Raw genomic sequence first — 15,105 nt, 5'->3', positions numbered from 1 at the left:
CTAGTGCAAATACAATAAATAGGAGTATAAAGGAGTATAAAAGTCTCTGAAATTGCTTATTATCAATAAAAAAGTCCCAACAATCAGCGACAACAATTTTGATAGAAGTGTTATAGAGCCTCCACCTCCAAACTTTCACCCAGTGCTCTTACAAGGTACTTCTTACCAGAAGTATATGACCCCTTCATTATAGGGGGTCACATAGGCATAATGATCCAATAAATAGAACGATCCTCCGCTCCAAATCCCCTCATCAACCGGGGTTAGCATTCAGACCAAATACAGGATCTCAATATGGACATATGGAAAAGCAAGAAAAGCTCTCATGGTGCAGTATGTTGATAACATCAAGCTTTTATTAAAGGTAATGCACTTACTACAATTCCAAGGAACTTTCGCTTTGTACAGTCATGGATAATCACGGTAGCTGGGTACTGAACACCGCTTCACGCCAGCGTTCCACCAACCCAGAAGTCTACGGTCTCACGCTCCCGACGCACGTTTCGTCAGCCCGTGCTGACGTCATCAGGGGATCATCTGACCGTATCTTTCCCCTTTGCTTATATCGAGGTTGTGACTGCTCGGCATCCAATTAAACTCCACCATTCCTAAACCGCCCATTTCTTAACCGATTGGTCAAGCAAGGCTTTCCACTACGGAAGCTTAATAGGGACATTATACTATAGGAAAACGCAGCACCACGGCCGCGCTCGGTTCCCACTGATGGAGCTAAATGCTCTCTGCTTATAGACTTACTTAAATCTGTATTGCATCGAGGCCAATTTATAAATACTGATAAGTAAATAATTAAATAAAAATTCCAGAGTTTAAAACAGGATGCTTTGCTTTAAAACAGAACGAATGAATCCAAAGTTAAAAATACAATAATTAATCTAAAATCTCTTCCTTAACTGGAAGGAAGAGCTAATTCTTTAATGAAATTGATTAAAAACTATTAATATTTGTTAAATGAACAGGTCAAGGATGAACCCTTCTACAACCAATAAAGCTGGTTACCAATGGCAACAATAAATACTAAAATATTAAAAGATCAAAAGATTGGGGCTAAAAATTAGATATAAAGCAATTTAAGTCTATCTCAATATTCATACCTGTGGGGTGCAGAGTATTCATTTTATATATCCATTGGGTCTGATTTTATAGATATGTCCCAGTATGACATCCTTGTGGGTTCAGATCCCTGAACTTACACTTGGGATGCAGCAGATGTGTCCCAATAGACATGAATCGGACTGCTTGCATAGAGATGCAGGGAATCATGGTCCTGCATGAGTGTGCGGTATTGCATGCCCTGTGTGAATGAGGCCAAAGAGAAGTGGTTGGGTGACACAGTTTTGGAAGCATCTATGTCCGTTAACTGGCTGTCATGTGTCCTGTATCAAAATGTAGTTGCGTGTCTACAATGCATCATGTGGTGCTGTGCTTCACATCAACATTGATGACTTTCCATCTGCCCAAAAACAAAATCGAGTCATCCTAATTGCTTTTCAGCCGTTCAACAGAAGCCTTGTATTTTTATCAGTGAATGCAATGCTTTCTCTAAACGTCTGAGTTGTAGGGGTAAGTGGATGATGTCATAATCTCCACCTCAGCCAATCAGAGTAAGCCTTATATTTATAGATAAAAATACGAGGCTTCTCGTGAATGGCTGAAATGTATTTTGGCCTACTCGATTTTATTTCGGTAGTAGACAGGAAGTCGCCTATTCTGCTGGGGAACACGGCACCAGTTACTGTGTGTAACGGACTCCACTACAGTATAACCACACACACAGTGACTAAATCACTTAGTAATAGAAGCAGTTCCTTTTTGCCAGCTTGGCTCAAACTATCTAAATTGACAGACGTGGAATTTATATTTAATGAAAACCTGAACTGTAAAAGCTGTGCCCTGTAAAGGCATTGCTGAGGGCAATGGGCTAGCCACCAGCAGTGCCTGCAGGCCTCCTGCAGCTAATTTCTTCCCTGTTACGGACTTACCAATACTTGCTCTACTTGGTGTACTTGTTTGGAGGCAGCCATCTTGGTAGTGGGGCAGGACTTTGCATCCCCATGTCAGAGCTGCTGCCTGATTTCTGATCTAATAACTGCCTAGGGAATGCACAAGAAGAAGCAGGAGAGATTCCAAAAACATAGATTCATGGATTGCATGAAGAATGAGCAATGGGACAGAGTGTGGTTTTCACGTCAGCTGGTAGCACAGTGGTGACATCACCAAATGTCATGAGACCTTAGATCTTACACTGCAGCTTTGAGACTCTAGGCATCCTCGCATACCAGGAAGTGCACAGCTATTTTTGGGGAAGAATTCCAGTCTTTCAGAGAACTGCTTAGGCCAAACTAATATTGCTAGATGTTTTCTATATAATATCAAATCTTCAGTTTGTGAGTTCCGATCCGCTTTAACTTTTATAGTATAATGCAACATAAGGGACAGAATTCATTTTGTAGGCCAGGGTTCTTCAAACTATGGCCCTCCAGTTGTTCAGGAACTACATTTCCCATCATGCCTAGTTATGTCTCTGAATGTCAGAGTTTTACAATGCCACATGGGATGTGTAGTCCTGTAACAGCTGGAGGACCATAATTTGAAGATCACTTGGGTAGGCCAAATTAGAAGTCTTGGTTCAGCAACCTACCGTAATAACTGATGTTCCAGAGAGAAGTAATAACATCCTTGATGTCTTCGGCTTCCACCTTTTAAATATTAGTATTGGGTGGAATTGTCTTGTAAATTATTCTGTATGGGGATTCTGGGCAAACCCACCCTACCTTAATCGTATTCTTTACTTTTATACAAATTTCCTAGTAGTTCTTTTTTTATAACTGTTATAAATAACAAATGCTTTTTTTTTTCTTCTTCTTTTTTAGTTAGAGGAAAAGACCCGGAGAAACCAGATGTCAAAGCAGTTAGAGGTTGTACTTTTTTTTATGAATGACTTTCACAGTTTTTGTTGTATGCAGTTTAAGGTTTGTTCACACAGGGCTTACTTAAGCATACTGTGTTAACAGTTGTTCTGTGCATCCCTGTGCCAGCAGTCCTATTAATGTCAGTTGGGATTCATGAAACATCATCTGTGCATCCCTGTGCGGGTAAAGGCATACATTTTAGTACGCCCTATGTGAACAAGGCCTAAAATTGATAACCTTAATGTAGCAAAATTTATTTTAGTGACAGCCCAAAAATAAAGGGTTTATTTTTTCAGTAAAAATACTGGGTTGGAAGCAAAAGGTGTTGGCTATCACTTTATACTAGTAAATGGTGAAGCTTCCTTGTTGCTTCTTTCCAACCCAATTCTAGTTACAAAATAAAAACTCAACAGCATTACAGCAGTTATACGTTGCATTCACGTAAAAGAAACCTGCCGTCCTACTGGCGGTCAAGTTTCAAATCTTTTCTTTAGAGCTGCGCAATTAATCGTTAAATCACAATCTCCATTAACACCCCCCCCCCCCCCAATCTTTAAACAGCATTTCCTCGATTCATACAGAGCTGTTCTCTGCTCACTCACAGCTGTCAAGAAAAAAAAAAAAAGAGAGCTTCTGGCAAATGTTTATCAACATTTCCAAGGCTGGGAGATGACTGTAAACACAATGTTTTACAATGTATCATTTTGTTCTTTTAGATCAAAGGAATGAACATCTGTAAGTGAGGGCAACCTCTTAAAGACTAAGGGCCCTTTCACACACGGAGTCCGTCAGACGGACTCCGTTTTTCTCAGCGTGGGATCGATCCACCGATTCCCCCGCTGAGCGGGCGTATGACAGCTGTGTCTCTGCGCTGTGCGTGGAGACACAGCTGTCAGGTCCCCATGCATCTCTACGGGGGAATCGGATGGGAACGGACCGTCTGTCCGTTCTCATCTGATCCCACCTGATCCGCTGGACGGATGGAAAATAGGGTTTCAATCCGTCCAGATTTGACGGATCGGATGTCAGCGGACATGTCTCCGCTGACATCCAATGCCCCATAGAGATGCATGGGGTGACCGTTAAGATCCGCCCAAAAAACTGACAGGCGGATCTGAATGGTCCGCCTTTGTGAAAGGAGCCTAAGCCTTTTTCTGACACTTGTTGCTTGCAAGTTAAAATCAGTATTTTTTGCTAGAAAATTACTTAGAAATCCCCAATATATATATATATATATATATATATATATATATATATATATATATATATATATATATATATATATATATATATATATATATATATATATATATATATATATATATATATATATATATAGTAAACCCCCCTCCATTGCGGGGGTTACGTTCCGGACCCAGCCGCGAAAAGTGAAATTCCGCGAAATAGAAAAACCCTATTAAAATGCATTGTAGGCATGATTTTTTCACTGTACGTGTAGAAGCATTTTAAGGTCTTTAAACACACTTTTAAAACAATAGAAACTCATTTAAACACATAAAAGATACTTAGAGACAGAGCAAGAGCTATGAAAAACACAAAAATCTTTCATTTTTAATGATTTATATAGTAAAATAACATTACAAAAAAAAACGCGAATTACCGGGACAGCAAAAACTGAACCGCGATGTAGCGGGGGATTACTGTGTATATATATATATAATTTTTTTTTTTTGTAGAGGCCCTAGAGAATAAAATTGCGATCAATGCAATATTTTATGTGGCACTGTATTTGCACAGCGGTCTTTCAAACGCAGTTTTTTGGAAAAAAAGTTACACTTTAATGCATAAAAAAAACTAAACCGTAAAGTTAGCCCAATTTTTTTGTATAATGTGAAAGAATGGCGATCATTATTCTAAGCAAAAAAATAGTGATTCTCATTTTATCCAGAATCGTGCAGCTCTACTATTCTTTTACACTTCGGAAGAGGTATAGCTCCTGCTGTACTTCCATGCCCACCTGGATGTAAGCGCTTCTGGTCATATGTCTGCCCCTTCTCCCTCTGGGCAATAAACAAAATGCATATTCCCAAGCTCCATTTTGGAGATGCAACTGTGGAGGTCTTTTTAAACCTGCAGAGCTTACATCCAATCAGCACAGAAGTTTAGCAAAAGCACTTGCACAAGGTCAAAAAGTAAAAAATACCTATATTACCCCCGGGTTTTAACAAGATATATGACACATAGGATGACACTTGCATGTACTGGGTTGGCCTGTATATACAATACAGACTGGCTAAATATGTTTTTATGTTCCAGATCCAGCGCCTATAGCAGTACATTCCCCATCAAGGAGTCCCAAAAACAATGCCTTACTGGAGGCAGCTGGACCAAGCCATGTGGCTATTAATGCCATATCGGCCAACATGGATTCCTACTCAAGTAGCAGAACGGCTGCACTTAAAAAGCAGCCAATCCATATGGAAGCAGAACACTTTGGAGACCTAGGTAAGAATAATCTGAGCCTTGTATGACCTTTTCACTAGCCTTTGTGTTCTGAATGTATCCCATTTTATTCTGTATTCATTGTATGGAAGACCACCAAATTGTGGTTTTTGTGATTTATTTTGATGTTTTTTGGCGCACACAGTCTTTACCTGTTGGTGCTGTCCACCCTCTTAAATTTTATATTACTCATTCCACCCAAAGCTGATCTATCATTTAGATACTTCTAAGCCTAATTGCTGATATATTATGTGTGTGTATGTATATTTAAAGTGGTTCTATAGTAAAGTTTTATTCTAAAGGTTGTAATTTAAAATCAAAAACAAATGTTATTTGAGCAACCCCGATCATCTTCTTTTCTCTAGCGCTCATCGACAGACGTAGTCCTCGGTGATACACCACCTTCGGGTTATGTTACCTCCGCAGGAGCAGGACTAGACAGGAAATTAAAAAGCTCTGGCCACACCCTAGGGGCAGTCCCAGAGGGTATATCCTCTCTCTCTCTGCCTCAGCAAATCAGTTATTTTCTGTCTAGTTAGGGGTAAGGACCTAGATACCTTGCTGGGATCTTAGGTCCTGGCAAGAATTTTTTTCTAAAAGGATTTTTAGACAGCTTTTTTTTTTTTCTCCAGTGTTCCTGTGAGATCTTCAAGCAAGAAAGCTGAACTGGGCGACGGGCTGGATGTTGAGATCCGGTGGTCACCCCAGTTCAGCCTACGAGCGCGTGCAGGCCATAGCTCCACGCTGAGTCGGCCGCGACAAAGTCCCATTAAAAGGACTGAACCCGCGAGTTAAACGTCTCGCTGAAACGCCAAAGACCATGAGTCACGGCGTCCGTATCGGTCGACAGCCCTCCCGCCCCGGTGGAGAGGGGTACTGTCAGGAGTTGGTGCCCGCCTGGTTCCGGTATGGTGAGTAGTATGTTCCCCCTTTTTCCCTGACGGGGTTTGTGGTGAACGCGGGCCCCTCTCTGTATGGTAAGAAAGAGTCCTTTCTATCCTATAACATGTCACAAATCCTCCTACTTTGAGTGTGATTTTATGTGTGCAAAAAGCCAGGAGGCTTGGTTTGGGAGCTAACAATCTATTGTATACATGTTTTAAAGATGTAATCTGTGGCATTCTGGGAATCTTATGGGTTAAGTATAAGCTACCTACCAGTCAGAAGCCACGGACATGTAGACTGCCTTCCAAATCAGATCTCCAGCTATTAGCAGGCCTCCCGAACGGCCATGCGGTCCGCCAGGGCCGGTACCGCCAACCACGCCATATCCCCATGCAGAGAGAGTGTTGTGTGCCCTGCAGCACACCGCTAGTCAGCACAGGCCGCCGCCATTTTTTTTGCTGGATCGCACGAGCCGCCATTTTGGCGTAGCCTCGTGTCTCCAGCATGGGGGCGGCCATGTTTGAGGTGATCCTACACCTCGTGGAGCTTGGGGGAGGCGCCGGAAGGCGTGCAGAGGGGCGGAGCCGCCTCCCTTCTTCCTGGGCAGCCAGCCAAAAGACTTCCTGTTTGTCAGGACAGCGCTGTAAGCTGTTGCAGTTTAACTCTGAGCATCAAGTGGTGAGCCTGGGGGTCTATCTCTCTCTCTCTCTCGATCGATAGGGATCCCTAGCAGGTAACACTAAGGGGCTTTTTGTGGCGCTGGGGGTCAGAAAAAAAAAAAAAAAAAAAGTTTTTTTCTTTTGATTTATATTATCCAGGAAGTAACTGGAGTTATCATGGACCCTGCCACACATATTCCCCCACCTGTTTCCCTCGAGGGGGCCTCGGGACCCGCCGGTGCACAGAGTATAGAATCATTTACAGCAATTTTGGAGTCTATGGTGGCTCGGGTGGAGGCGGCCTGTCAGGGACGGGGGTCAAGGAAGCGACCCCCGCCTACCCCTATACCATCTGACACCTCTGACTCAGATTCAGAGATGGTCACGGCAGTTGCAGGTTCCTCTGCAAGGGCTGTTATCCCAGGTAAAGCCCCCTCAGACAGTGAGGAGGACGCTTCTTCTCCTGCTATAATTCAGGAAGAAGCATTGGTGGACGCACTAGTTGTGGCAGTGCAAGAAACCTTAAAACTTGAGGCTTTACCGGCAGAGGCAACTGAAACAGAGAGGCCTTTCGGTACTAATAAGCCCATCAAGATGGCGAAGGCTTTTCCGGTACCTAAATGTTTTGGTAATCAGATTAAAGAAGAATGGGAGCATTCTAAACGTACCTTTACTATTTCCAAGCGTATTGCTAGACGCTATCCGTTGAGGAATCCATCATTAAGAAATGGACGGTACCACCAGTCGTGGATCCGCCTATTTCCAGGCTGAATAAAGCCACGGTTATTCCAGTGGAGGACACTTCGTCCTTTAAGGATCCGGTGGATCGAAAGATAGAAGCAGAGTCCCGCACTATCTTTTCTCTGATAGGGTCAGCTTTTAGACCAGTAATTGTTATTGGTCTAGTTTCCCAGACACTTACGGAATGGGCGGAAATGGTACGCCAAGATCTTAGGGGAAAAGATATTCCCCAGGAGACATCTGATTTGATGGAACAGATCATACAAGGGCTACGGTTTATCTGTGACGCAGCCTTGGACACAACTCCCTTATTAGGGCATGCATCTAAGTTAGCAGTAATCCTCAGACGTGTGCTGTGGTTAAAATGCTGGTCAGCTGACCTAGGTTCCAAGAAGACCTTGACCAATCTCCCTTTTCAGGGGAATCGTCTATTTGGGGCCAACCTAGATGAAATCATTAAGGATGCCACTGGGGGCAAGAGCACTTTCTTGCCACAGGCTGCAAAAGCTAAGGGACCTCGCAACAAGCGAGGACCTTTCTTTACCGCCCATAAAGGGCGCCCGGCTGGTACTAGCGGGAAAGGCAAGACTCCTCCAGGAGGATTCAAGAAGGGCTGGTCGGACAAGCAGAGGACCAACCCAGCCAAACCCGAAGCAAAGGAGTACACAGCCTGAAGGTGCGCCCCCACCCGGTTTCAGGGTGGGGGGACGTTTTCACCGGTATTCAGGACATCAGATCGAGCATCAACCACTACTACCGGTGCGATTCTTCCCTTCCAACATTTAAGTACCACAGGAAGCGGTAGTTACCGTTCCCTGAATAGATCTTTTCCTTTACCCTTTCCTAAGATTAGTCCCGATACCTCACAGGAATCGGATCTGGTTGACCAGATAGGCCAAGTAGCCTCTAGTCGGGTGACTTCGGTCCCTGAGGTTCAACCAGAAAAGATCACCCTTCCTGATAACTATCAGGTATCTGATAAATGTGTGGGAACAGAAAACGACCAGACTTTCTCGGATGGTCGGGGCCAGATAGCTCTAGGGACGCCTGGTTCAGATCCAATCAGCGCCAGTGGTCCTAGAAATTCTAGGCTGGCCTCCTCAAGCCGGCCTGGCCGACTTGGACATGCTAGTCGCAGACGTTCCGTGGGAACTTCGTCTCGGGGAGTGTCTGTGGTCTCTAGGACCAAGTTACCTTCGTGCTTTACAGTCGCTGGTTTTAATGGCCTGGCCATTGAGACCCAAGTACTGAAGGACAGAGGTTTGTCTACTTCTGTCATTCCTACCCTTATTAAAGCAAGGAAAGCGACTTCCAGCAAAGTCTATTATCACACATGGAAGACTTATATTGCGTGGTGCGAATCTTTAGGATTTCCTCCACGTACCTATTCGGTGTCTCGAATATTGGCCTTTTTGCAACAAGGGGTTGAGCAGAAGCTAGCCTTGAGCACCATCAAGGGTCAAGTTTCAGCATTAGCAATCTTCTTTCAGAAGCCGTTAGCTACCAAATCCTTGGTGCGGAATTTCATCCAGGGGGTGCGGCACCTGGCTCCTCCAGTCCGCGCGCCCTTACCGCCCTGGGATCTTAATTTGGTTTTGTCGGTTCTACAGAAACCTCCTTTTGAAAACATCAGGGAGATTCCCTTGCTTACTTTATCCCAGAAGGTGGCCTTCTATGTGGCTATCACTTCTGCTCGCAGGGTGTCAGAACTGGCTGCATTATCATGCCAGTCACCATACCTAGTGATTCATAGGGATAAGGTAGTACTTCATCCTAAGCCATCTTTTCTTCCTAAGGTGGTTTCAGATTTTCATCTGAATGAAGATATTGTACTACCTTCCTTGTGTCCTCAGCCCAAGCATCATCGGGAACATGCGTTGCATTCCTTAGATGTGGTTCGGGCAATCGGGGTATACCTGAAAGCTACGGAATCATCCCGTAAGACGGATTCACTTTTTGTGATCACGGATGGCCCCAGAAAGGGTTTGCCTGCATCTGCCGCAACCATTGCCAAATGGATTAGACAGACGGTGGTACAGGCTTATTCTATTAAGGGTCAGAGTCCTCCGTTCCCTGTTAGGGCGCACTCCACTCGAGCGCTCAGTACTTCCTGGGCCTTTCGCCATCAGGCGTCAGTGGTCCAGGTATGTAAGGCGGCCACCTGGTCGTCTGTACATACCTTTACAAAATTCTATAAAATTGATGTGACGGCATCGGCGGATGCCTCATTTGGCCGCAAGGTTTTGCAGGCCGCAATTTGAGGAGACCGGTGGTCTACCTCGAGGGTTTTTTTCTGTTTGAAAATTTTTTTGTTGAGTCTCATCATTAAGGATGAGCATTGTAAACTTCTAGTTGGCACCGGTTGGGCCTTCTAGATTGGGATTTGATTTCCATTTTCCCACCCCTCAGTTGTGATACTGCTCTGGGACGTCCCGAAGGTGGTGTATCACCGAGGACTACGTCTGTCGATGAGCGCTAGAGAAAAATGGATTTTTGTAAAATCTTACCGTAAAATCCTTTTCTCTTAGCTCATCGACAGACGTAGTCCCCGCCCCTCTGTTTTGGAGTTGGGTTGGGTTAAATTCTCTAAGCACTGCTTTTTCACATAACTGATTTGCTGAGGCAGAGAGAGAGAGGATATACCCTCTGGGACTGCCCCTAGGGTGTGGCCAGAGCTTTTTAATTTCCTGTCTAGTCCTGCTCCTGCGGAGGTAACATAACCCGAAGGTGGTGTATCACCGAGGACTACGTCTGTCGATGAGCTAAGAGAAAAGGATTTTACGGTAAGATTTTACAAAAATCCATTTTTTGGGTCCCCGTCCATTGTCCTGGCCCCTCCCCCCTGCTGAGTGCCCACAATAGCAAGTCTCTTCCTATGGGGGCACACGAGCAGGCTGGCTTCAGTGAATTTTCCATTCACACACAGAGCATGGTGTGGCTCAGCCTCATGCCCTACTCTCATATTGGTTCACTTTTTGTGATGAACAGCAGTAGGAGCCAATGGCTCCCACTGCTGTGTGAGACAGTGAGGAGACAGAGATCAGGGAGAGCTGTTGCTCTCATGCACATCGCTGGATCGAGATGGGGCTCAGGTAAATAAATGGGTGGGCTGGGTGGAGCTGCATCCAGAAGGTTTTTTACCCTAATGCATAGAATGCATTAAAGTAAAAAAACTTGCTATACCTTTAGTGATGCGGACCAATCACTCCTGGCTGCCCTGCAGGTCTTTGACACCTTTGGTGCCTTTTCAGGAATTAGGATCATTTGGTCCAAGTCCCTTATTTTCCCTATTGATGAAGGTGCAGTTAGGTCAGCATGTCCCTCTCTTCTGCGCTTGGGTGGATGATTTCAGATAACTGGGGGTTCAGGAACTAATCTATTGTACAAATATTTTGACAAGAACCTTCTTCCCCTGTTCTCAGCTTTGAAGATGCAGTGCTCCTCCTGGGCCAGACATCTTCTGAATCTCCTGGGAAGAATTACTCTCATTAAAATGATGATTCTACCTAAATTTTATTATATTTTCTGGAACTGCCCAAACTGGGTCTCAAACTTGTTTTTTCATGACATTGACAAGTGTGTGGGATCGTTCATTTGGAATGGTGCGCTCCCTCATTTGGCGAAATCCACCCATTGGCTTCCTACTAATCAGAGGGGGAAGGGTTGGCCCTTCCTAGTTTCTAGGTGTATTTTTGGGCAGCGGCGTTAGTCTGTCTATTGGTGGTTTGTAGGATCCAGATCTAATGCGACAACATGCTTGGAGGCGGCCTTTCTGGGATCCTTGGCTGACTTGCTTAACTGTAGTTTAAAGGGGGTAAAGCATACAAGGATTTTCCGTGTCCGGCGTGTGCTATGTGGAGGGTATGCATGGCTGCTCAGTGTTGTTTTTTGCACCCGAATCAATGATTGGTGGCTCAGCCTTTTTGGGGTAATCCCTTCCAACTGCAATTTTCTACTATTCCGGACCCTTAGGGTCTAGTCATGATATAGAATCAAGACTCTAGTAGATATTATGTCCTCGAGCGTCCTCCTATCATTCTCTCAACTCTCTCAAGTTTCACCTGCCTGCCTGCCTGCCTGGATGCAGTTTCAATATTTTAAACTGCATAATGCTGCCAAATGTTACCCTGGTTGCCACCCCTTCAGGCTGATCCCATTCAGAAGCTATTGTCTCCGGGAGATCTGGAAAAGCCCCTTTATATGGGACGCTTCTGGGTGCTGACTCTTCCAAGGTTGACCGATTGTGGGAATTATGGTCTCTAGACATTCCTTCCCTGGAAAAGGTTGGGTTAATTCAAGTAAAATTTAATTATTTATGTATACGATCACATATATGTGATCTTTTACATAAGTAGGGCCGCAATGCCCCATTCACCATTGCTGCCCAGGAAGACTGTTCCCAGTTCTCCTGGGCAGCAATGGTGGGTGGGGCATTGCGGCCCCACGTATGTATAAGATCACATGTATGAATAGGGGTTGTCCTTGGAAGTATGACAAGGTTTGGTCCTCCTGGACCTCTAGTTAAGGTGGCAGTCTGTGTTTTCCTACTGCTGTTCGGATGGGGTGCACTGGACAGAGTGACAGGCTGGCTATTTTTTTGCTCTTGTGTCTTTTTCTCCCTCCCCCCCCCCTCCCCCGTTTCCCCTTGATCACCCCTCTTCCCTCCCCTCCCTTTTCCCTTTTCACTGCACCTCAATCTCACTTCTGGGTACATAATAATGGGTTTTTGAAATCTTTATGCTATCTATACCTTTGGTATGATCATTGTGTTTTCATTGCAATTGTGTTTTCTTTCTGTTATCAATTGTTGGATATGTCAGATATTGTACCATGTCCTTGTGAACATTTGTATATATTGTTCTGAAATACCTTTTAAAAAAAGCACTCCTATTTTGTTAAAAACAAAAAATAAAAGTTATACCTTTTTAAATTATTGTGATTCCCACGCTATTTAGTGTGTGGAAAGCATTTACAAGACTGCTGTTGGGATATAAATTGTATATTCCTCTCGGGTGTTTTAATGTGTGTACCCAGCACTGGCTAACAATAAAGTGCTTAATATGTGTCTCTATACATTATTTTTGCAAAAACAATGTTTAAATCAAATTACATATGTGTAAAAAATTGAAGAGAGTATGCAAGCAAAATCTACATGAACAAGAAGTCCTTTAAAGTGCTGGTTATCTCATTCTTCCAATGCCAGTATGTTCCAACAAGTGCCTTTGTGCTCCCCTCCCTATGTGCCCTTACTTATCGACTATTGATGGGTTAAACGCATGTGTTTCAAACCTCATCCTCCAGTGGAAAATAATGATTTCTTTCTTTTGTGAATTCAAAAATCGTTCCGAAGTGCGGACGTGACGTAACCAAAGTATCCACCTACTTAATGCATTTCGCTCCACACAGGAAGCATCCTCAGAGGCTGGGTGATTCTGGTATCTAAGGAATGAAATGAATATTAAAAAAAAAAACTTTTCGCGGAAAAAGATCACATTAGTAACCAGGAAGAAACAGAGTATGTACACAGTGGTCTTGAAAACCAATCGACATATAACCCTAAAAAGAATAATAGTCGTCGTTTAGAGGTTTTCAAAATGATGATGGAAAAAGAAATAGAAGTCATAGATGTAAAACCAATGAAATGGGATAGAAACATTAGGAAAGGAATAGAACTGGAAAAAATAAAAATATAATTATTAGGCTGGCAGATAAAGGAGGAGGGAATGTGGTCCTCGGCAAAGAGGACTACATAAAAGAACTTAATCGACTAGTTTCAGACACAAAAATTAAAAGGAAACCTTACCAACAAACTGAAAGCCAAATTTAACAAAATTAGTGAAAAAAGCACAAAAGCAATAATAAATAAAGAGGCAAGCTATTTGATACCTGAGGTCCCAAAAATTCCTATAATATATCAGGTCCCCAGAATACATAAAAATGAAAAGAACCCACCCACGAGACCGATTAGTAGAATCAATTCCATATTTTCTAGGATAGGGGAGTATTTGAACCATTTTTTACAGCCGATAGCATAAAGCTATCCATCATACATCAAAGACGGTGGAGTTCTTTTTAACAAAACAAAAACTATTCCAATAAGTGAAAATTGCCTACTTGCTAGCATTGATGTCAACTCACTATACACTAATATAGACTAACAGGATGCACTTCAAGCTAAAGAATAGGATCAAAAGTAATTTATGATCAAAACACCTAAATAGGCCATGGGAGGAAATTTATTTTGCCATGACAAACTGTTTTTTGCCCAGAAAAGGGGCGCGGCAATGGGGGCAAACTATTCCCGAACAGTAGCCAATATTTTTATGAGCAGGGGGGAAAATTAAGAAATACATGGAAAAAAATAGACCAGAACTAAACGCATATTACAGATATGTTGATGATCTTTTTATAGTTTGGGCGGGGTCTGAGAATAATTTAAGGAATTTTTTGGAGGAAATTACTTAAAATAAGTATAACATATTTTTTACTGCCAACTATGACAAAGTTAAGCTACAATACCTATATTTGGAAATATTCCATTGGGAGAAAAAATTAGGTACAAAAACCTTTATCAAAAAAACTGGCCGGAATGGCTACATTCCGGTAGGAAGTGGCCACCGCCCTAGGTGGTTCAAAGCCATACCTAAAAGCAAGCTTATTAAAATTAACTGTGCAAAACAAAATGACTGAATCCCAAGCAGATATGATTTTAAATCGATTCATTGAGAAAGGATATAGTGATCGACTGATATCGTTTTTTTTTAATGCCGATACCGATATTTTGGTCATCAGATATTGGTATCGGCCGATATTTTCAGACATGTAAAAAGTATTATTTTTTATTTTTTCTAAAGGTTCTCCTTGTGGAGGGATCTGGGGGTTTAAAAGACCCCCAATCCCCTCCTCTGCACTGAAAAGCATTCAAAATGCCAAGTTTGGCTGTTTTAAATGCTGTCAGTTTTTTTTAATTCGGCGCAGAGTACCCGGAAGTAATTTCATGACATCACTTCTGGGTCTTTTAAATGGAGACCCGATCAGAGCCGAATGCGGCTTTGATTGGGTCTTCTCTTCGGCGGCGGTGGAGGTCGGAGGCCCGGGTCTCCTGGTGGGACGGGAGACACAGGCGAGCCGCGTAAGGCGACGGGGGGGGGGGCGGCGTTATCCCCTCCCGCTCCTTGTAATGACAGCTGATCGGCTTCTTAGCTGCATTGGTTGTCATTACAAGTCAGCCAGCCATCGGCTATGGACACCGGTACCGGGGTGATGCCTCTAGCTGCAGGCATCTCTCCGGTACATGCACTTTCCCTAAATGTCGGCAATATTGGTCACCTTAGGGGCCGATTTCGATATATCGGGGAAAGTGCATATTGGCCCTCGATATATCGGTGTTGCCTGAAAAGATATAATTAGGGATGCACCGAAATTTC

The 15,105-nt window shown here is 43.4% G+C and overlaps 1 protein-coding gene across 1 annotated transcript in view; it reads left to right on the top strand.

Moving 5' to 3' along the window:
- AKAP10 (A-kinase anchoring protein 10) overlaps nt 1-15,105 on the top strand; it is a 129,139-nt gene that overhangs the window by 30,053 nt on the left and 83,981 nt on the right. Inside the window, exons 2-3 of the mRNA XM_082247302.1 lie at nt 2,892-2,936; nt 5,208-5,396. Of these exons, the coding sequence (XP_082103428.1) occupies nt 2,892-2,936; nt 5,208-5,396 (234 nt within the window). The remainder of the gene's footprint in view (nt 1-2,891; nt 2,937-5,207; nt 5,397-15,105) is intronic.

The sequence above is a fragment of the Pelophylax lessonae genome (assembly GCF_965119305.1).
Source record: "Pelophylax lessonae genome assembly, chromosome: 2".
NCBI classification, from domain to species: Eukaryota; Metazoa; Chordata; class Amphibia; order Anura; family Ranidae; genus Pelophylax; species Pelophylax lessonae.
Note: the sequence above shows the minus strand (reverse complement) of the source record. Positions and strands in the feature narration are given on the sequence as shown.